General features: G+C 39.5%; 1 protein-coding gene across 1 annotated transcript; it reads right to left on the reverse strand.

The window, feature by feature from the left end:
- On the reverse strand, positions 1-23,093 carry LOC115613679 (plasminogen-like). Its single transcript, XM_030499500.1, has 19 exons — positions 22,996-23,093; positions 20,101-20,236; positions 19,190-19,296; positions 18,228-18,342; positions 16,996-17,159; positions 16,339-16,468; positions 16,097-16,215; positions 14,497-14,659; positions 13,387-13,517; positions 12,387-12,549; positions 10,666-10,856; positions 9,557-9,705; positions 8,728-8,821; positions 6,709-6,826; positions 5,599-5,673; positions 4,927-5,067; positions 3,212-3,318; positions 1,314-1,459; positions 1-283 (listed from the first exon to the last, which is right to left on the reverse strand). The coding sequence occupies exons 1-19, from the start codon at positions 23,042-23,044 to the stop codon at positions 125-127; spliced, it is 2,457 nt and encodes an 818-aa protein (XP_030355360.1). The 5' UTR covers positions 23,045-23,093; the 3' UTR covers positions 1-124.
- Between the last annotated feature and the right edge of the window lie 950 nt (positions 23,094-24,043).

A 24,043-nucleotide genomic window follows, 5' to 3' on the forward strand; every position in this document is an offset into this window, starting at 1 on the left:
CCAGTTCAGCCAGTAATTATATTTATTTAAGATTCTTATGAATTATTACAATTTTAAAACCATACTTGGAATGCTGTTTCTGACACATGGACTGCTTTCCAGAAAAGCTAGCCTGTATGTAGGTTCAGTGGGCAACCATCGCATTCTTGATCCAAGAAATAAAACGAGGAATTTGGACAAAAACAGGCTTTGATGGCTGGGTACAATCCAGGCCCCAAGAGGTGACTCCATACTGGACAAATCTGTCCTTATCTTGGCAGACCAAAGGTCCTCCAGCTTCAGCCTAGGAAGGAGAAGAGACAATAAGGTGACTTCTCTAGATGAGACACTAGACATGCAAACAGCAAAATGTTTGACAGCAATAATATTGTGGTAACTCTGAAGGCCTCAAAATATGAGTGAGGCAAGGGATATATATATAGAGAGAGTGTTTTATTAGACCTGCTGGACTAAAACAATTTAAAAACCCCAAAACTATTTCCAAGCATCCAGGCCATTTCCTTGCTCTGAAGATCCACCATCTGAAGATTTAATCATGGACGTTGGAACATCCCCAGGTCACTGTGAAGCCAATTACACACACAAAAAGGAAGTTTCTTAATTTTCCACATCCTCTGACCTACTTCGTCCTGGTCAAAATGAGTTTAATTGTTTTAATGCTATTCCTTAAAATCCAGGCATCACAGAATACGAATGCCTAGTCCAATGACTTGTGAGCCAATCAATAAATGCACTGTCAAAGATATCATTTGCACAAACAGTCTTAAACACATGCTCAGGCAGACCAGCATTTCCTTTCTGGCTCTGTCACCAAGCAGCTACCAGCTTTTTACTGAAAGGCTCCCATCATGATGGCCCCCATTAAGAAAACCACATTTTAAAAGTCTTTTCATCTACTAGTGAAAATGAGAAAACCGGAAGCACTTTAAGCTTTATTTAACCAAGGGATTGAATGCAGATGTGGTACAACTCCAGGCTGCACTGGAATCAGCCACTAGTATCCCCTCTGTCTCTAGGAATAAAGGGAAGTCCAGGTAGTACATTACAGGCTTTATTTCAGGTGAGGTGGGGCGTTCACAACACTAGGCTACTATGAGTAGAATATGTCAGCATGCTGTTCTGAAAGGAAGGCAAAATTATCCTACACAATTTTCCTGCTATTCTAGTTAACTGTGTGAGTGAAGAAAACATGGTACGTATGTCTCAATTTTTATGCTTCAGGCAGAAACCTTGAGTTGCTGAAGCTATTTCTGAGCCTTGAAAGTACAAATTGTCATTTGATCTGCTTAGACGCAAAACTAGATTATTCTTACCTCACAGTTATCTATGCTTCCAAAGGTAAATCCACCACAAAATTCATGATTTCTGACACTTCCATTCAGAAATTCAGGGCGATTACATATTCTATTTTCAAGCACAGGGAATTCAACATCTTTTAATCTGTTGTCCGCATCGGTACCTTTATGAACAACCAAGAAAATATAACAGTTATAAATGGTAGCCTGAGCATTTTGATCCTGTGAAGCCTCAATAATGAAAGGACTGGGATCCATCCCCATCTCTACTGTAGTCTCTGAGCTCCTTGAGGGACCTTATTAAATCTTTTTTGTATTTGGATCATACCTACCCTCAACAAGCAGCGGTCAGTGGTCTTTGCAAAGCGTTACTAATAAATAAAAACAAATTCTTAGTATTCTGAGCCATTGTGTCTATTTACAGGCTTTCATTATGGTGCAGTAGCAGTGGCTTGTTTCAGGGTGAAAAATATTAACCTGGGTTTACTTAATTTGAATTCTTTCAAGCCCAAAGTGTTTTCCAGACAAGGAGGATTTTCCTGAAGCCAAGGTTTAATTTTCCCAAAACACAATTTATTTAGATGCGGGTCTCTGGCTCGGTTCTCCTTTCCCTGCAGATCTCATGAACTAATTGTATGATATGGCAGGACCCTCTTTCCCACTGCCTAAATGCAACAATGGTCTGTTGATTTTTCCATCCTAATGCACTTCCAGAAGAAATCTAGCCTGTACCATTTTTTGTGGCTGTGATCACTAGAACATAGGAAACAGCTGCCATCATGTGGCAAGCTGAACAAAAAAGAAAAAAATGCAAGGTAAGAAAGGGAAAATAGGTGAGAAGAAAGCCAGTTAATACTGTTTATGCTGGAGGAAAGTGTTTCTTGAAAATGCTGATGAGTTACACTAACTATAGAGTGATTATTCTTTAGCACCATCTTCATAGTATCAGTTTTATAGCCAAATAACACATATTACAGGCTTTTTACAGGGGGAAAGGTACTGCAATCTATGTGTAAGCTTTGTACGGTTGCTGAAACTCAGCGACAGGGACATGTTCTGTTAATTTTTCTTTCTTTTTTTTAATTCCATGGACGCATACACAAAGAAGAATCCATTGGCTTCATTTTACAGGTGGAGTATTAATAAGGTGATGTCTGGAAAATGGGCCAAAAGTGTGTACATGGAAGCAGAGACTGAATGAGAGCAGATGCCAGCATCACTGCTGGAAGCTGCGGGGATGAGGAATTGCCTCGTACTGCAGAAAAAAGTGGGTCAAAGAGGGCTGGGTATTCTCAACCTGCAGCTTAGGTGGAAGGAGAGCTGGGCAGCAGAAGACCCCATGGTCAGTTTTTAAAGCTACACTGTGAACCAAATTCATGTAATGATTTTACTAACATTAAAAACCTTAGGTTTGAACTCATTTTGTCCCAAAAGGTGGCTGGATCTGAGTAAGGTCTGACTCAAAGGCTTCATGGTTCCTGGGGTGCCATCTTATCTCAGATACAAGGTCTTAAGCTGATGCTTGCCCATATATCCTATCAGTCTGGAATGAATGTAGGTCCCTGCAGAAGTCTATGCAGGCAGTAATGTTCAGATTACAGGAAGGCAAGTGCAAGCTTCATTCAGATGTTAAAAAAATGTATATCTGAAGATCAAAATTAAAGGCAAGGGCATTATTTGAGTATTGTGCTTATTTGTACAAATATAGTGTGTGAATAAGCTGAAGAAAGACCAAAATAGACAGGGATAAGAGGTGGTAATTCTCATCTCTCTTTCTCCTGTTTAATGAATTCAGTTGATGTGACCAACGAGGAGCAAGAAATAAAATAAAAATAATAAAATAAAAGAAATAAACCACATATTTTTGGGTAGGATTTGAAAATCCTAAGTTATCAACCACACCAAATATGCTTTACCTCTTGTTTTCCCCCAGGCAGTTAGAAAACATACTGCGTTTCTTTCTACCATGAGACTGGTTTCAGGCAAACAAACTGGTTTAACACGGTCAGTAATTGCTACAGGACTGGAAAAAAAACAAAGAATAATTAATAGATCCTTATTAAAATGACCATCAGCTGGTTCAGTTTTCATACTCAGAAGGCTCTGCATGGAAATTCTGTGGGGAAGGGTGGAGAAGCTGATGGTGCCCTACAACTGTACAGATGGTAGCAAGATTAGTCACTTAGTGAAAAAAAGAGGTTAGTTACAGCAACTGAAAGTCTCTGGGATGTTTCTGTTGGCACAGTCACAGCGTGAGTGTGTTTGCAGCATGTAGTACTAAAGCGCCAATCTCTGGTTACCCCTGAGGTGCATACAGGAACATGCACAAGTCAAAGCCCAGCCCTTAATAACCGTTGCAGGTGGTGTGAGCCTGGCTTATCTCAGATCATCCTTGCCTCAGAGCCATGGACATTTTCAGGGACTTCACGGGAGGAGAAAAGGATGGATGAATGAGTAAATAAGCAGACAAGGATGAAGCTGCAGAAAATTCCTTTCTCCTCTGGTTATATGGGTGATAAAACTGTAGATGACACGTAATATCTCACATATTACTAACACTAGAACCTGGCAAAATCTTGCAGCAGATTCTCCTGGAAAGCATGCTAAGGCACATGAAAAACAACGAGGTGGTAGGTGACAGCCAACACGGCTTCACTAAGCGGAAATCCTGTCTGACCAATTTGTTAGCCTTCTATGATGGGGCTACAGAACTGATGGATAGGGGCAAAGCAGTTGACATCATCTACCTGGACTTGTGCAAAGTGTTTGATTCAACTCTGCTCTTGTGAAACACTAGTTGCAGTTCTGTGTGCAGTTCTGGTGTCCTCAACATAAGAAGGACATAGAGCTGTTGGAGCAAGTCCAGAGGAGGGCCACGAGGACGATAAGAGGGCTGGAGCACCTCCCATATGAAGACAGGCTGAGAAAGTTGGGGCTGGTCATCCTGGAGAAGAGAAGGCTGCGTCGAGATCTCATAGCAGCCTTCCAGTATCTGAAGGGGGTCTACAAGGATGCTGAGTAGGGACTCTTCATCAGGGACTGTAGTGACAGGACAAGGGGTAATGGGTTCAAACTTAAACAGGGGAAGTTTAGGTTAGATACAAGGAAGAAGTTCTTTACTGTGAGGGTGGTGAGGCACTGGAATGGGTTGCCCAAAGAAGTGGTAAATGCTCCATCCCTGGCAGTGTTCAAGGCCAGGTTGGACAGAGTCTTGGGTGACATGGTTTAGTGCGAGGTGTCCCTGCCCATGGCAGGGGGGTTGGAACTAGATGATCTTTCCAACCCTAACTATTCTATGATTAAAACAGGATTGGAACAAACACAGAGTGGACATTGGCTATGTCTCAGAGCCCTCTGATGTAGGAATTCCTCATGACAAGCCCTCCCATAAGAAGTGGTCCTTGCCTTCGCTAAACTGTGTAGGGAGATCGCATGGGTTCTACCAAAGGAGTCGTTCAGCCGGAGAGATGTTCAGAGTTCACCCTTGAACAGATGCCAACGCTAACACTCGAAGGGATTCTCACACTCTCATACCACCCACAACCATCCCTGAGACCTAACTCCAGGTTAAGCTAATTTGTGACTACAGAATAAAGTTGTTAGGGGTGGAAAACTTGGACTGAAATGATACCTGTTCAACTTCATCAAAGCAATGTCTGCTCCACTTGGTTCCTTTAACACTTTCTGAACACTTTGGATTTGCAGGGATGGCTCTGCTGTGTTGAGACTCTGTATTCCAAGAAACACCCTGTAGGAAGAAGGCTCTGTTGACCTGGAAGAAACAACAGTGGCAAGGTTATACATCCATACATGTTATCAAGAATGTCACTCATACAACTTGTGACTTCCCTGGAGAACTGCAATTAACAAGCTGGTCAGTCTGCTGCTTCTGAACATAGATGCCCTCGTTTATTCTTGGGGAGAAGGAAAATGTGGCACTTTTAACAGTTTGATTTTTATGATGGTGAAAAATTCCATGAGCTGTAAATAATGTGGCACCTTCTTGCAGTGTTCACAACTCCAAAAACCACAGTTTTACCGAGTGCAATTAGCACCAGCACATCATTAGCACCCTCTTTTGCATGCTTTGGAGTGGGGAGGGGGCAGGCAACAGAAGTAACCTCTGTTGTGCTCTGCTACTGTTTGACTGGGACAGGAGCAGAAGATAAAAATTGAGTCTCTGGCAAGAAAGACAGGAAATAAGGAGTAAAGGAAGTGCCTTATTGAGTACATCTTGCTCCTCTGTTGCTGTTCCTCATACAGATTCAGGAAATGCCTGTCACACATTCTAGAGGATACTCACTCTTGCAAGCACCGAGCTGCAGTAAGGACCCACTGTGGATGTATCAGACTGCCAGCACAATGGTGCTCAGTGGAACTAGAATAGAGAAGACAATGACATTCGTTAAGACAATTCTCCACCATCTATGCTGTGCAGAATGGGAAATATTGGTAAATTACCAATATGCTCCTTATTCAAACCTTTTCCAGACATAGTGTGTCTTTTGCCAATGGCAAGAGATATCAAGTGCAGGTTTTCAAAGGACTAGCTTTATTTGCTCCAGAAGGACAAACATGAAAAGAAATTTGACACACAGGTTAAATTTTGGCAACAGGGCACACTTGCTTCCAGGAACTTAATAAAAATAATTATACTTCCTAACAATTTCACATGGATTTGTCCAGATGATCAATTCATAAATGGATACATCTTCTGGCTTGTAGGGTTGCTTTGGACTAGTTCTTTAAATAAGCCTTACTATAGGCTTGTAACTTCTCTTGAGATAATATGTATTGTGGTAACTGTCAACAACTCTATAGAAATTTTCATTAGCCTTTCTGTAAGCACTTCTTCATCTCCTGTTCAGCCACTCTGATTTTGACTATGGAAATGCTATCCATAATTGTCTGTTATATTGAGAAATGATGGTCTTTCTATGGTTTCTAACGCAACTAGGGTGATCACAGCATCAATTTACATTTGAACCAGACTAGATACTGGGTGAATAGGGATGATAAAAATCCATTCATATACATTGCAGTCTGGTGGCTATATGCCTGGGCTTAAGTCTCCCATTGCAGAATACAATTAACTGTCACTGTCCTCAATGGGAATTATTCCTTCTCCATTTCAGTAAAAAAATGGTTTACTTAACATCTGCAGGGCAAGTTTGCCCTCTAGAGATTCAGGAGAAAGTGAGGACTTTGGGATTAATGACCCAATAAGTAGCTATATGTGGACATTATGATTTAAAAAAAAAAGAGTTTCTTTCATATGCTAAGGCATTTTATATAGAAACCAAGGCCAGTCTCCAGAAGCATATGTATGATCTTCTGTTAGTCTTTTTCTAATGCCTGTTCTTTGTGAAACCCTGGTGCCCATCGATGGCGATACAGTCTGGAACACCAGTACCTTGTCCTGAGACTGACGTGCCAAGGCCAAGACCCTGGAGGTGCGTTGCACATGCTATATTGCTCACAGGCTCGCTCACTCCTCACTAGGACTTTTCCACATTCATTCTCAGAGGAAGCTACAGAATAAAAAAGATACAATGTAGAATTTTAAAGCAGTTCTGTAATGCCATCCACAGTGCAATCAGATGAAAAGGGAAAGGCGTAAGATATTTTTTTATCTTCCTTGGGCTTTCACTCTTTACGTTGGTTAATAGAAAATAAGGGTAAAGAAACAATCAGAACCTTTAGACTTCATTGTATTATCATTACCTGAGTATTTAAACCTGGGGCTAATATATCACATTTGGCATGAGAAAATACTAATTTACCTAGAAAAATTGTTAACTATGTCAAGTATTTGGACATAGTTAGATAGCATAAGTAACACTACAATGAGTCCCACACCCAAAAGAAAATCTGTAGGGAAGTTGAAGAGCTAAAGAAAGTGTAAGAGTTCATTGCCCAGACAATCATAATAATTTCTAAATTTTTAAAACATTACAGTGTACACCTTTTTTGAGTTCGAACCAATCCCTAGATTACAAATAAAATTGAGTCACTGTCCCCTTGTCATAAAATATTCTAATTTTTCCCTCACTCTACTTTCTTATTAATCTAAACCACTCTGAACTTTTAAAAATGGCTTGAGCTTGGGTGCTCAGTACAGACTTGAGTAATTCTTTCCAGAGCTCCGTATGGTGCTATGAGTGTAAATTTTTTAGTTCTAGTATGAGACAATTAATAAAGTAATCAAAGGTAAGCGACTAAAAGGTTCCCCTACATCTTAATTTAAAAATCTATCATTCAAAGGCTCTTTTGAAAAGAGATCAGATCTCAAAGTGAAGCTCCACCACAGCAGTTCCAGGGAGCATGTTATTACAGCTGTAGTATGTGTTGTTTGTATACTATTCCTTATTCTTTTGGTCAGTGAAGCTTTTATGTCTTGTTAACAAAATTAATGTGTACAATCCCAATGCACTGCTGCATAGAAGAATACATTAGATGGCCAGCACGAAGAATGTCACTTCTGAGGCAGTGACCACTCTTCATTCTTTTGTATTGCTACATTGCCCAACAGAGCAGAGACCTGACCTCTAGGTGTTGCTGTAGTAATAATAATACATGAGATGAAGAATAGACTTTCCATATCCCTGCCAGATATAGATAAAATATAATTATGTCAAAATGCAGGCAAGGAAGGGAAGCGCAAAGCAAATGAGATGGCTGCCAGGTTGCTAAACAGCATTACAGTTGTTATTGATGCCCACTGCCAGGAGACCACAAAAGGTAAAGTCTCTTTCAGTGCTAAATTTTTCAGCAAACACTGCACCTGCTCAGTGTACTGATTAATGTCCCTAAATAATAATTAAAAAAAAAAAAAAAAAGTCATTAAGAAAACCAGTGTAAAATATCCAAGACCAAGTTCAATCCCTACCCCAAAAGAAAGGCAAAATATTTAGGAGCAGATTATTTTAATATCCAGATCAGAATAAAATTTAAGTCAGTAGAGAATGAAAAGGGTTTCAAAAGATGTCATCTCTGTGCTCCCAACTAATGGAAAAAGTGTATGAGCATGCTCTGATGGCATCAGTCCTGCCACAAAGTGCGTGGAAAGGCTAGCATAAACATCAAGGAAATCCTGTCCTGTGTTTAAGGAGCCCAGGGAAGGAATATGTCTCTTCACGGCTTCATTGGATATTTCAAATTCAGCTAGCAACTCTGAGTGCTTAGCTTCACTGATGATAAAATGTACACAGATTATTATCTATGAAATCTTACTGATGATTCTTAGAGCCGGGTTATATAAACTTTGGATGACTGTTGCAGGTGCGTGATTGCGCCCAACTTCCATACAGACTTAAATTCAAAGCTAAAGCTACCACCTACTGCAGTTTTTTATGGTTGGACTGGAAACATTTTGTAACCATCGTAACAAGTTGTAGAAAGGAAGGGCAGAAGAGTCTTTAAGGATAATTACAGCAGTGTGGGATTTCACAGTACTCCCATTTTTTTTCTGGGTCTGTTGTGAAGCACCAAACACCATTTACATCTCCATCAGGATTCCTGCAATACTGTAATAATTACAAAAACAGAGAATGAAGACTTCAAATGTTAGCCACAGAATGAAGAAGTATATAAGTGCATGTTTTTTAAATGAAAACTTTGAATTATTTCCCCCAACTACTTTTCCCCTGGATGTTAAATGCTTTCTATTTCCTCTGATTTAAAAAATAAATAAATAAATAAATAAAATTCTTTCTATCCTGTATCTTAAAACCATTAGGTGAAATTAGGGAAATATGATAAAATTGCTATCATTTTCTTAATCCACCAAAAGTCACCTAGCTCTAGTGCTTTTTAAAGCCTCTTAAGTAACTTTGACATAGGATGACTAAGTGCTTTGCACTAAAACATTTATTGTTGGCCTAATCCCTCTTCCAGTCAGTGAGAGAAAGTTAGATCACCTCTGAGAATTTGCCAGAAGCCTGCTTAGTTTGTGACAAACAACAAAAGGCATCACTTTGGGGGTTGCAGAAATCAGGGAAACGCTATATGATTTCTTTTGTGCTGGCTGCCTGTCAGCATCAACCCCATGGCATACATCTGCACTTGAAGTACCAACATCCTAAGTAACGAAAAAATGCGTCCCTCCCTCTCCAACGCTATTATAGGTCTGGGCTATCAACTCAATGACTTCCAGATACACTTAACTTGGTCTATAAATATTGAACCTGAAGTGATTACTGAGGCGTCATGGAGAAGGGAGACAATGTTCAATGACACCAGTGGCATTAGGAGCTGTTTACATTTTTATCCAGGCCTGCTCTTGGATGAGTCATGGGAGTGAAATATCTGTGGCTATGAGGTTTCTGAGAACTCCACTCTTGACAAGTTCTGCCCCTTGCAGTTTTTGCCACTGTCCCACGATAATCTTTACCATCACCGTTCATGCAGTCTGTGAAAAAAGAGGAAAAGGAAATTATTGTTAGGTGCTGAATCTGTATGTGGTGGTGGTAAGCAGAAACAAGGCAGAGTAAGTACCTTTAGGACTTGCATACTCTCTAGTGTCTACAGCAGAAAGACAAAAATGTACCCTCCAGTGGGATCCCTTAGTTTGTCAAGGTGGATGTTTTCCTGGATGTACAGAATTGGAAGAACATTCAAGGAACTTCAGGCTAAACTTTTTTTGTAACATGCTACAAATATCTGAAAAGACTCCAAGATCCTTGATGAGTTGGTTTCAGTAAGTACTTTGCATGAGAGAAGCATATTTCAGAGTTAGCAGCCCACTGGACTGAAAGAGCAATTTTTGCTTCCAAGGACATCGCTTCAGGTACTTCTGCCGCACATGAGTAAGAGTACACAGCTCCATTTAAGAACATATCTTTTATCCAACTCTGCCACCTTCTTTTTCAAATTAAATAATCCATTGAAAGATCTACTATACATTAAGAAATGTCACACCACTTTGACCTACATGGACTATTTAAGAAAGCAAGAAAGAAGGACAGAGCAAAAAATTGTTTCTCTTGGTGCATACATTTTACAAAGCAATACAACAAGCTAAGGTCAACCCCCTGAAAACATAAAGCGCAGCACAAACAATATGCTTATAATAACAGCATTCACTATGACTATTTCAGTAGCACACAACTACAGAAACACTGGAAATTTTAAGTTCCTCTTTTTCCCCTAAATTAAATAGATATCCTACAGAGTGTACTGTAAAATGATACAGGCTACTGATATGAACTAACTAAAGAGTACCTGGTGCAAAATTCAACAGTATAGATCTGAAAACTGGAAGAGGGATGTGACTGTTATGTTGCAGCCCTACTCAAGAATAGTTTTAATAGAGTAGTATTTCCTTTACCCACAGACTCTACTGGAGGTGACACTTATAGCCAGCTGTTACCAGGTGCGTTGGGTGTAGTCAGGCCAACGTTTTGTGCTGTTGTTGCAGGGGGGTCATTTGGTGTGTGTTCTTGTGTATGATCATCACACCTCTTGAGATTGCAGTACTCCCATGTCACGCTGGGGTCCGTGGTGAAACACCATGGGCTGTTATCGCCATCTGGGTTTCTACAATAGTTGCCCCTCAGATCACTGCAAAAATCAGTACAATAGTCATGGTGCATAAGAATGAAAGTAATCATAGGAATACCTCGCCAAAAAGACGAGGATCTGTACTATGTAGAAATAAATAAATTAATTATTTTTTTACTTATTGCTAAATATCCCATTACCAGCAAACAAATTTATGGCTGCAATATGAATGGAGAGTTATATTTCACATGTACAGCAGTCATGAACATATTTATGCATAAGGAAACCTAATTCAACAACTGGCTTAAATTCTGAATGCAATATGTCAATGTGCTAAGTATCTAAATGCCTGATACGCAAATAATTTAATTTCTAAGTACATATGAATAAGTACACACAATTGTGTGAATGTGTGAATTAGTAATAAATATATAGGAAGATCCATACTATTGGGCAATTATGCTTTTCCAAATAGTTTATTTTTAAATGTCAAAGAGTTCTTTCTCATATTCAGAAGAATGGCAAACAAGTATTTATGCAAATGACCCCCCAAACAAACCAAACCAAACCACAACAAAGCAAAGCAAAGCAAACCAAATCAAACCAAAATACTTCTACTGAATTCCATGTGAGCACTCCCATGCCTATGCTTGTTGGGGCAGGAGGAAGTAGAATTTCTCTCTTCAATAATTTACAGAGTGACAGTATTTTCTCATCCTGAATCACAACAGTCACAGAATAAAAAACTTGGCATGCTTTTTTTTTCTTAATATGCTAGAACATGTTAATTCCTCATTTTCACAGCTTGATTTCAATTTTTTTAAATGTTTGTGGAAAACATCATCCCCTCTGAGGATGTTCTGGTTTCAATACATCAGTATTTTTGATGCCAAAATAGAACTGAAAACTTCCAGAAACTTTATTTAGGATGACATCATAAAAAAGTTAAAAGAATAGAAAACTATCAACCTTCCTGTTTATACTTGTAATCCACCAAACCATGATGAATTTCCTAGCAATTGTCATCTTGTTGCTTTCCTACGCTTATTAAAAGCTGGCATATTAGTAATTATAATCAGCTCTCTAAGTCATTGCTGGTCCAGTTTTGCTAGTCTGAAGAAGACAAATTCGGGGGAAAATTCAGTGTATGCAATTCTGGGTGCCCAATTCCAACTACAAAGAACATTTAAGTGGTAGTTCTAATTGTAGTATATCTGACTGTGTGTTTTGCAGCATAAATGCTGTGTTCTCCCCAGATGAAATTAATAGAAAGGCCACGACGAAGGTCTCAAATTCATAAACAAAACACATTTCAGCAGGTGCACAGGCTCTGGATACAAGTGTCCTGGTGTTGGTTACAGAAGCCCAGATTTAAAAGTAAAGGTACACGGTTGTATTTTACTCAGAATTTAAACAACAAGAAAATGTGGCTTTTAAAAATGAGACTAACAGAAAGTGTTTCTGCATCTTTGAAAAATTCTTTGTCATAGATACATCCGCTGACAATGTTTTAAAGCATGGGTGTGCAAAGATAATACAATCAGCAGTAGTCATTGTAAGATAAAGCAAGAAAACGTGAGATAAACATACGCATCTGGGAATCTGTCCGGGGTTTTTTCATGCCTGTGTGGGAACATGGAGTTCCAGGCCTGGCATTTTTTCCCTGATGCAGTAATGGAAGTTGTGCCACGATAACTCTGGCCTTTGCCTCGGTAGCACTCCTCTATCAGGACAGGAACCTTCATAGGCACATCTGCAATGAACAACAGAAACTGGCCTTTTGCATCATGATTTTATGTTCTTACTGAGTAGGAGCAAGAAAGCATCAAACACACAGGATGACAAGAATGAATGACTTGTTTATACAGACAGCCTTCAGTGAGAGCATCATGGCCAGCATGAAAAATGGAAGGGCATTTCCAAAGATATTTAGAAAGATTTCACAGATTAACTTCATGTGTCAGATGTCATTCAGTGGAGGGTTCACCACTCAGTTTCATTTTGGTACGTGAACATGCTTGAATTAAAGATCAGAAAGTTCACATGCAAAGTTCTCAAAGATTAGATGCCAGTGATTTTGCCCCTGGTATATTTCTAAAATGGACATTATGTTAGACTTTAACTTCTCTATTATCCTTGTGTTTGCACTAAGATTTACTTGGGTTTTTTGTGCTTAAATGAATGGCTGTTTCAGATGATATTTTTATTACTTTGGAAGCCTCTGTCCTCTCCTTTGTGGCTACTTTCCAAAAATGGGACTTCCTTTTACTTAGCACTTCTTCATGCCCTTAAACCTGATTTTAATTTTTCAATTAATTTACTAAAAATGCCCTACCTTTGGTAAAAAAGGAACATTAAAAAAATAAACCTCTTTTATCCTGTAATTCTTCTGTTAGGTCAGTCGTGATTTACATCCTTCGCTGCACTTCCTTAACCATTATTTGGCAAGTTTTGTAACATGCCAGGCAGAAAAACTGCATTAGCAATAGTGACAAAATGACTGAAAAAAATATAACACATTTACAATGAGAAACAATAAATTTCTCACTGTTTTAAAGTCCTTATCTCAAACACGCTCCACTACTCATACCAACAATCTCTTGTTCTGCCTCATCACAGAGGGGAATTGCACAATATTCCCACCGAACGCTGCTGGTGGTGGTGTAGCACCAGGGTCTCTTCTCTCCGTTGGGGTTTCTGCAGTAGTTTTCCTCTAAGCCCCTGAAACAGAAAAAACTTCTTTAAATCTCTGCATTTCTATGAGTAAAGAGTTGTGTTTCTATGAGTAAAGAGTTGCGTGTAAGACTATTAACAACTACTGTATGCAGAACTCAACTCAGTGGTTACATTTATTCTTTTTGGAGATTAATTACCTTATGCAGGACTATTTTGGAACTAATCAGCAGCCTTTGAATTTACAGTCTGAAGTCTGATGATATATGAAGAACTTTTCCAATGGTCTTGGTTTTGAGGCAAAGATACAGCAGTAAAAGCTGACTTCAAAACACAAACCATTGGTGTACTTGACTGTTATGGTAAGAACCAGGCAAGGCTGGATGTCACAGACTGATCCTGAAAGTGTGTGCATATGAGCACCAGCACACACTGCTCTCTGCCCTGTGGTAACAGACAGGGTTTCACACGCCCAGGAAACCTTGAAGGACCCATTTCACAACCCACGGGATCAAAATACAGAGCTGAAGGCCTAGTCAATCCCAGCTACCCTGCCTATTGATAATGCTCCACAAGCTCAGCTCCTCTGACCTTGGAGCTTGAGGATGTATTGGAGCATCTTGGACCTTGGAGCATCACTCTTCAGAAGAGCAACACATCGAAAGTGTGCCAAAACAAAGCCAGGGGATTTTTAACTTAAAAGTAGTAAATACTAATAACTCTGCAGTGAAGCAGACAGGTGATCCCAGCGTCATAGAATCATAGAATACCGGGTTGGAAGGGACCTCAAGGATCATCAGGTCCAACCTTTCTTGGCAAAGCATGAGAATAAAGCAGCTGGTGAAAAAAAAAAAAAAATGCTGAAAAAAATGAAGAGCAAGACCTGAATGGAAGTATTGAGAGCTGACAAAAGGTGAGAAAACAGCTTATCAACATAACTGTGGAAAACCTGTACTCCTCTGCGCCTGGATCGATAAGAAATAACTATATTCTTTGGTATTTGATAAAACAATGAGGTACAGCGTACTTGCAGGGATATCTGTCAGGAATCCAGCCATGTTTGTGAGGAAACTGCATGTTCCAGTGTTGGCAGGCATTTCCCGATTCAGTGATGGCTATCGTGCCTCGATAGTCTTCTCCTTTCCCTGAAAGACACTGGGAGCCCAGGCCAGAGACTGAGGGGCGTGTAGCTGTAATAGGATTAAAAAAAAGAAAAAGAAAACAGCTGCTAACTTCTGTTTTCAAATGTATTTAAAAAACCTTTGTTTCCCAGAATGTTGGAAGTGCACTTTTTTCTTTCAGTAGAGGTGACATTTATTGGAAGCCATGGCAAAACCAAAGTGTACATTTTCACAAGCAGTTGGGCTGCCAGACAGATGTCCTGTGTCTGCCCTTTTGCAGCAGTCAGTAAACAACTTTGCTGGGTCGAGCCAGACTTTGTGCCTGCAGTCCCCTGAGAGCAGAGCTGGAAAGGCAGTAAGTAGTCCTGTACAGTCTTGTAAAAACAAGTGGGATGAAGGGAGCACATTAATATGATACACACAGGGAAGGTGGAAACACAAAAAGAAATTGTGAGAGACAAGAAGAAATTGTGAGAGAAAGCAAAACAGCCTTCAGAGCTGAGCTTCTGGAGCCAGTGAATTGGGAAAGTGGTGTGGAAGGAGGAGTGGAAGAAAGCGTCTGGGCATGTGGGCAGCGGCAAAGAAAGTAACCATTAGAAACACAGAACCTGCAAAAGGCAGAGAGAAGATGAACCTACGGTGCATACCTATTATATAGACCTTGTATATGGAATTTCACAAGTATAACTGTAAAAGGTTGGCCTGTTCCTTAAACTTTCTGTAAGTTTTAAGCACAAAATGGAGAGGCTATGGTAACTTTCACAATTTACTTTATCATACAGAAGTCTATAAATAGTCATTCTTCCATCTGTAATTGAGCATGATGAGGTGAACTACTTCTAGAAAACACATGCTGCTACTTAGAGCACTGGCAAGTGCAGAAGCATAAGAAAGCAAGCTCTAGAGATAAAAGCAACAACAATTTCTCAAAGTCCAGTTCTACAAACATCAATGCTAATCTCATTATTCAGTGCTGTCGAACTGTCCAGATTTAGTGTGCTCATCTTAATGGTGAGCACACTAATCACCTCACTGATAAGTCAGGTTTTTCTCCTGAGGCCTGAACTTATTTCTCAGAATTCATGCCTTGATAAGAAAAAGGCAGTTCCAGCTGTGCTGGCCAGACTCAGGTAAAATATCTCAGTGTGGCCACATGGTGATTTGAGTGTTTTCCATGAGTTAGAAGGTCAGCTGAAAACTAGCACCTGATTTAATCTGAATGCCCTGTCTCTCAGATGAATTGAAACGTAAGGTGGTTTAAGAAAAATTCAGTTTTCCATAACATCTTTGACATTATCATACTTTGTGAGACCTGCATCCTCGCTGACCTTACATAATTTTATGTAACAGAAATTTAGTGAGTAACTGCTAATTAACATGCACTTTCCCTGGTTCACAAGGATTTCCTCAGGTTACTCAGAACTGTGATTTGTTGTCTTTCCCCTCCCTTCATTATTTGAATGAGAAGAGCTACCCTCTAAAGTGATCTTAGGAAATCAGACTCACTGCAACGAGGAATGTTGCAATATTCCCAGCGTTTAGACGGGCTGGTAGTGAAACACCAGGGCCGAAGTTCGCCATCAGGATTACGGCAATAGTTCATCTGCAGATCCTTCTCTGGAAAGCTGCACATTGAAAATGAAAGAGAAGCTTGTGAGTCAGCTATGGCCAGCTGTAGCAATTAGGCTGTCTGCAGGCAGGGACTCCCAGGCACTGCAAGAAAGAATTCAGCACTGAGTATGACTCACTGCTCCAGGGTAAATCCATGCATATGAGGCTCTTGGGCATCCCAGCGCTGGCACTCAAGCCCAGACTCTGTTCTGGAAACTTCTCCATGGTAGTCTTCACCATTACATAGCATGCACTCCACTGTTGGGGCTAAGCAGGATGAAAACAAAGCAAGGTTTGCACCAGCCCATGAATTCTGATCCTGATCTACTCATGGAAGACTACACTGAAAGGAAAGGAGGGCTTTGCTCCAGCTAATGATGAAAAGAATCCAGAAGACCACACATTACTGCTTAGGCAAATGGATAAAGCTTTAGAGGTACGTGTAATTTGAAGGGAGGACTTTGTCACATATCTGTATGTACTGATAGCAATGGGAATTTTGTACATAGCACAGCACTTGGGTCAATCTTTACTCTTGTTAAAATTAAATAAATAGCTAGGGCTAAGAGCAACACAATATCAGCAAATGATTAAAAAAGTTCAGTTCCTCCATATTTACAAAATTACTTTGATGACTGGAGCCAGTTAGGAAAACAACCTTTGTGTTTACAGCTTCTTAAGTTCCAGCTTGAATTAAATTAACATTTGAAACCAATCTGCAATAATAAAGCAAGAAGAAATCGCAGGAATGATATTACTTACTCAAACACTCCTGCCATGAATAATAAACATACCTTCTCCAGTGTGCGTGACCTGGCCCTCACATTCTGGGATGTTACAGTAATCAAATCTGGTAGCGGGATCTGTTGTGTAACACCAGGGTCCATTTTCATCCCCATCAGGATTCCTGCAGTAGTTTCTATCCAACCCTGCTTTGGGGTGTTTTTCAGGAGTATAACTGTAACAGTATTAAAATTATTTTAATTCCAGTAATTTAGTGGAGCAAAAGGGAAATGTCTAACTTGCTCAGCTAGCAGCAGGCTCTATTCTTTCACAGTAAAAATGAGAGCAGCAGATTGCCCATTGTAACCCTTAAATGAAATCTGAAAAAACATTCCATAACTATGATTATTAGCAGCTTTCTCACTAGGTCTCAGTTGCCAATGATGAGTGAGCTTACAGCCTGTAAGGACTTTGGCAGTTTCAAAGGACGATTACTGTCTTTAATACTTGCATCCAGCTGGTCTAGTCAGCTCACTGTGACCTATGGCTCTGTCATGTATTTTTCTTCATGGAGCTACTTTAGAAGTGGAGTATTTCTAGAGACTATTCACCAAACACAACTGGATCCTAACTTGCAGAGATTTTGAAGCAAGTAAGTGACCCCAGGATTCTTCCTCCCAGAGAAGACTAAATGGCTTTTAAACAAAAATCTAAACAAGCACATCCATGTTTCATTAGAATAACAAAAACAACACAATTTTTAAACAGGTAAAACTCCGACTAAGAAAATAGGACATCTGCTTCCATGCTTGCTTCAGTGAGCCCCATGGCAGCCAGCCATGAGAAAACTCTGCCTAGGCGAGTCCATTTGGCACCTAGATACTTTGCTGGATGTTTCTTCTTGACTGTCTGGATGGCAAGCAGGGGCTCATAGAGCTGGACAGATACCACTGCTTTTTTTTTCCCCCCACAACTCATATAGAAGAGAGAAATTATGGCCCCACTGTCACAAACAGCAAAATTTACATCATGTGTTGATAGAAGCAGCATTTCATGTTCTTAAGAGACCCAGAATTTAGACACAACTTCCCTAGCTGGCAGTGCGTCCTTTCCTTATCCAGATCATTACAGTTCTCTGCCAGTAGAGTCAAATGTAACAAGACAGATGAATATATAGTTGTCTTAAAAAGTCACCTGATAACTGTCTTTCTTTGATAACATGCACTATAAAGTTGCTTATACACATGGGGAAGCGTGGAAGAGATTCAGAACAACATGAAGACAATCATAAATAAGGCCGTACTTTGGGTTGTGTGGTGTTTTTTCTGCCCACATCTGGCACGGAATACCCCTCCAAGTTTTAGCTTCTGTTCCTCTGTAGTCCTTCCCAATCCCTTTTTTACATTGCAGAAGGTAAACTGAAATGGAATTGGCTTTGTTAATTCAGTGGTGTTACAACACAGCATCTCTTAAAACTGAGAATGTGCAGATATAACTCTGAAGTTCATCAGCTCACAGTGAACTGTGTTTTACCATGTTTTGAACCTCTTGTGCATCCAAACGAAGATGTGATTCCATAAGGTATTTTAAAACAAATCAGTTACCAACTATTAGCAACTACAGAGGAAAATTTCTGAAGCATTTTATAAAGCTAAAAAAATCTAGTTAACAAAACAGATATAACAAGTTACAATTGTTTTTGGCAGGTATAAAATACATGTTTATGCTATCATATTACTGGCATAATAATTATAATAACTTCCTTTTTAAGGAAGGTCTTTCACCAGCAGCTGGAGATTATTTGAAATGCTCTGTTCACAAGCACATTTGCAATGTGGGTGTCATGCAACTATCCCTTCAAGCCAGAAAATTTTTACTTATCAAAGTATGTTGGTCACATTATGGCCCCCAAATCTTTGATTCCTCTTAGCCTCAGACTCCTAGATCAGACAGACAGTTATCTGAGCCTGGCATATGCTAAGAATTAAGCATAAACAAAAGAGCTTCCAAAATGTGTGTTTATTCTGCCTGGTTCCAATAATACATGACTAAAGGAGTGAAATATAAGTTCAAATATAATGAGCCTTGATGGTCTATGTGGAATTCTCTGGCACTTTCAGCCCAGTTCATAATGGATGCAGGCTCTCCCCCCACCAAAACTGTCACCACCTGCCACACTTCACTCTAGCACTGCAGCAGAGAATGCAAGGGTGCAGTTAAAACAGACTGAACATATAAATTTGTAGCATTTTACTATGTACATACTTTTCTTCTCAAAAAGAACTGCATCTGTGCTGTTGAATGTCACTGTCATTTTGGCATTTTCAGCAAGTGTTAAACACTGTAGCTTTTTCCTGGTGAATAGGAAGGCCCTGTTGAAATTGAGAAGGAAGCAATATTGACATAAGAAGCAATATTTTAAATTAAATTCAAATTATTCAACTTGTAATTATCTTTCTATAGATTATTAATTTACGAGCACTGTCTCGTGTCCATCTTTCAGATACCGCACTCAGTATTTGAGACACTGAGTAAGAGTTTGATGTTTTCTACTGCTCTGAAGTGGCTGATTTTTTCAGGACATACGACTACGTGAAAAGGTTACTTTGTGGGAAGCTAGTTACTGCATTGCCAAAACATTATCAACAGCATCATAGAATAAGCTGGGTTGGAAAAGACCTTTAAGATCATCAAGTCCAACAGTTACCCCAGGACTGCCAAGTCTACCACTAAACCAGTCAGGGCTTCAACTAAACAGGTTTTCAACACTTTCAGAGCCACTGATTCCACCAGCTCTCTGGGGAGCCTGTTCCAATGCTTAACTGCCCAGGTTAGTGCCTTTCCCTACAATGAATTAGAAACTTCTCACTCCTCTTTTTTGAAACAAGGTAGCATCCAGCTGAAGGGGGGGTAAGCAGCTCTTCACATAACACTGAACAAGAGCAGGAGCTCGAGCATTTACCAGAGCACAAGTAATACATTTTATATCCACCTTTTATTTGACCTTGTGGTAATTTATGGGTGGAGATAAGCCGCAAGCTAAAGGCACAGTCATGGGGGATGCTGCCGTAGGCAGAGCTGCAGCAGGATGGGGATTTTGGTTCTGAGCAACAGTAGGAAAATATTGATATGCAGACACCCACAATAACATAGTTTTAAGATTCAGCAGAAATTACCTGCAATTAAAATTTCCTTCTGCTTCACATTTCTCTGCACATTCTTTTTCATTATTTGTCTTGTAAAATTGTTTATTTCGAGTAAGTATCCAAACACCATCTGTTCTTAAATAGTCATCCAGTATATCTCCTTTCACTACAGTGGAAGGAAAGGAATAAGGCATTAAAAAGTGAGAATGCTGCAGTTAAGAAGATCTGTGACTCTGAGTCCCATTTTCCATGTAGCTTTGACAGGTAAAGGCACCATTTATTTTGTGTAATTCTGGGTAAAAGATGATAAACTCTGAGGCAATTTCTGTCTCCTGACACAATCGCAGCTGTATAACTATAACGCCACAGGAAAAAACAGAAGAAGAGAGATGTAGAGAAGCAGCTCTGGATGGAGTTATGCATGGGTTTGAATCTGAGAACAAGAAATGTGAAACAAGAATAAGGGAGACTGGCGAGAGGGGCTAAATGGTGTCAAACAAACACCAGTCAGAGAACGAAGAAAGGAAGTGATACCCGTATTCAAGTTTTGGAGAAGCAAGAACTGGGAGGATGTGAAATTATGACCTCCCATGTGGACTGTGCAATCATTACAGTTTTATTGGTCACTGAATAGTTGTTTGCCCTAAGATCTCTTGCCTCAGTCATAAAATGACTATATAGCTTTTTATGATGGCCACCATTATTCTGTTGTAATGGGTTGAGCAGACGTACTAACGAAACTGTCAGGCTGCACCTCTGCTGCAGCAAATTAACCAAAGATTTTAAATTAACGAATCAGTATTATCATATCTGAAAGCTACAGGTGCCTAAGATATATGTATTTGATGTACCTGCTAATACATTTAACACTTATCTCTAGAATGTTGTTGCTTTCAATGGAGTTAGACATCTAATTGCTTTTTTCCTTTCATGTCTATAAAGATTCTGTGTTTCTACGTGGGAAAAAAAAAAAAGCATTTTATGTTCCTAATTTCTACAAAAGTTTGTTTGTGTATCCGGCACCAGGTTACAAGGTTATAAAGGTGATATGGTTTAATGATTTCATTTTTCAAGCTAGATTATTATTGATGGACACAGGAAATTCATAATCTTGTGCAGCATTGTCACAAGTAATGGTGTGTATCTTTCGTTTATGCAAACACTCATATTAGGCTCAATTCACCGCAATCACTCCAGTGTAATTAATTCCCATGACATAAAGGTCATTTATCACCTATCTCCTATTCATGTAAAATAAAAGGTATTTGGGCCGATAAAGAAAGTAAGATGATTAATTGCCTGAGGGCTATCTTCTGTGACTGTTTGCAGAATTGTTTAAGTGCTGTAAAATCTGCATGTTTTGAGAAATCCCTGGCACTGAGGCCTCCCATATCTAATCCTACAGTTATAGTAGGATTATTTGGAGCACCAATAGCCTACCAATTTCTCCTGATGGACTCAGAAAACAAGTGCGGGCACCAGAAGAGGAAAATATACTAGTTTTCAAACTTTATTGGCTCATCTTAAAACTGTATGTTTGTCCAAAGAGCGGTATTTTGGACAGAATTCCTTCTCAGCGACCATTAAAAAAAAAAAAAAAGATTTATTTCAGTTGGTTTAAGAATGAACACACGAAATCTTGGATGACATGCATAAGCTAAAAGGCAACACAAATTGGCAGAAGCTTTGATATGAGAAAAGAAAATGTGATGTTAGTTGCCTGAAAAACATTGCAAAGTATAAACTTGTAGAAGAATACAATAGGTTTAAAATGCAGCAGGGAGTGTATTAGTCTAGCCAAAGTCCAACTCTTTATAAACCCAGACATGACACATGATAATTTAACAGAATATTCATACATATTTGAGCAAGCCAATTTATTTTTTACATATGTATCTTTCCAGACTTGACCAGCACTAATCCCGAAGACATAAAAAAATGTTTTTCAGGCAGTTTTGAGGACCATCACTTTAAAGCAAGTGAATTAGAGCTGATAACAATAAGAAAACAAATATAACTTTATCAGCTGTCTTTTATAACCAAGCACAATCAGACAGTGATATGTCCCCGTTATTCTGACATATTAAATGGCTGAGCTATTAGAAAATCATAGAAACTGCAATGATATATTTTTACCAATGCTTTCTAAAAGTCGTTTAAGTGCCATACAATGATATGCAATGTTAAAGTACTAGAGAATATGATATCTGATTGAAATCTGATCGAAATGTATACTACATGTGGAATATTTACTTACAGAATTTGTAAATGAGCTTGAAATTCATATATTAGCTTTAGTGGAATACCCATCTTCTTTTGGAGTTGTAAGAAAGAATGCTAGACATATTGTTACAAAAGTTGATCTATGTTACTGAAGATACAATTTCTACCTACTGCCTCTGGGAAACATGAGAACATTTTCTTATAAGTGCTTGACAACAGAAATGAGAAATTGATGGAATATAAAGGAGCTTTTTAATTTTTAAATTTCTTTTAAATATTTAATTTTCAAACTTTAAAACTCCTATCATAAAGGATGAAAATCAGGATCACTGTGCTTAACGATGCTTGGCAGTAAAAACAGCTTTGGCATTTGATCCAAAGTTTGCTGAAAACAGAGAGAGCTGTCTCAGTGGCTGCTATGGATTTTGTAGAGGGCTTTGGTGCTGTTTTCCATGTGTGCAGAGAGCCATTATTTCCCCATGCAGATACTAAGGCTGTTGCTCTTCTGATGTCTCTAACAAACACAACACTGGAGCAACCACAGCTCTTGCTTTGTTCAACAGCAACTCTTTCTGGCCAGGAAGACCTAAATCCATCACCACCCACGTAAGTGATGACAGAGAGATTTGGAGACCTACCTTCCCCAGCTGCAAGCGTGTAGCCTCCATCTTACCTGGGCAAGCAGAAGGCAAAGACTCTTACCTGAGCTGAGCAAGAAAAGAAAGAGAAAAGCAGCTTTGCTAATCCCCATTTTGGCCCAGTTGGTGGGTGCTGGAAGTTGTGTGTGTCAGTGCACAAAGTTTTATTGACTCGCACTGCAGTGAGGCAGCATCAAACAAACAAGGCAGGTAGATGAAGTTAATCATTCTCCCATGCTGTGACCCCCTTTACTGTAGTGTGGCCATTCAAACAACCTTGAATTAGATGGATTACCAAATCAGACTCAATCATTTGTACTGGATACTGGGAAATGTGAAGAAAACACCATTCATTTCTGCTCGGGGAGTCAGCAGGTCTGTACCCTCCAACTAGCATGTCAGCACATGTAGAGGTGAATCCCAGGAACATCACCTTGTACACACGGATGTGGAAGAGATGGGCTGTCCTTATAGAAGCAGGAGTACCTCACTGAGAGATTATGGGGACATGAATGGGAAAAGGCAGAATTAGAGGAACATTGGGGAATGAGGAGGCCATGGAGGGCATGGAGGACCTAAAGATTTCCCAGTTTGATATATTAGAGATGTGGGGTCACCAAGAGGTGCAGGAGGACATGAAGAGCAAGGATATGAACTATGCACAGCCAAGCCTTGCTTGTTCTGCCATCGACAGCATCACTTGCTCTGTTCTCAAATAACAAATGTTAGAGACTACACATGCAGAAGTCTGAAGTCATTCTAGATCTGCTAGTAAATAGTATGGAAAAGTCTTTTCCCCTGAATTTAATTTAAATCTTAGACCAATCAAGAACAGAGAGATTTTTATGCCCGTTTTCTATTAGAAACAGTGGAAGCCACATGAAGCAATGGAAGCTCATGAAAACTCTGCTGTAATCCTACCTGATTTTGTTTGGGATCTTCTGAAGAATGTGCTGTCCTAGTAATGTCCAGAAGGGTGCAGCAGATGATACTTTTTTGACAAGGGGTGACATTAAACCCCTAGCATAAGGTGGCAGTAAGCACTCATGATACATTGGCCAGAGACGTTTGTCCATAAACTTGAAAAAATTCAGAGGGATTTATTTTTTCAT

This window comes from Strigops habroptila, chromosome 10 (assembly GCF_004027225.2).
Source record: "Strigops habroptila isolate Jane chromosome 10, bStrHab1.2.pri, whole genome shotgun sequence".
In the NCBI taxonomy this organism is placed as follows: Eukaryota; Metazoa; Chordata; class Aves; order Psittaciformes; family Psittacidae; genus Strigops; species Strigops habroptila.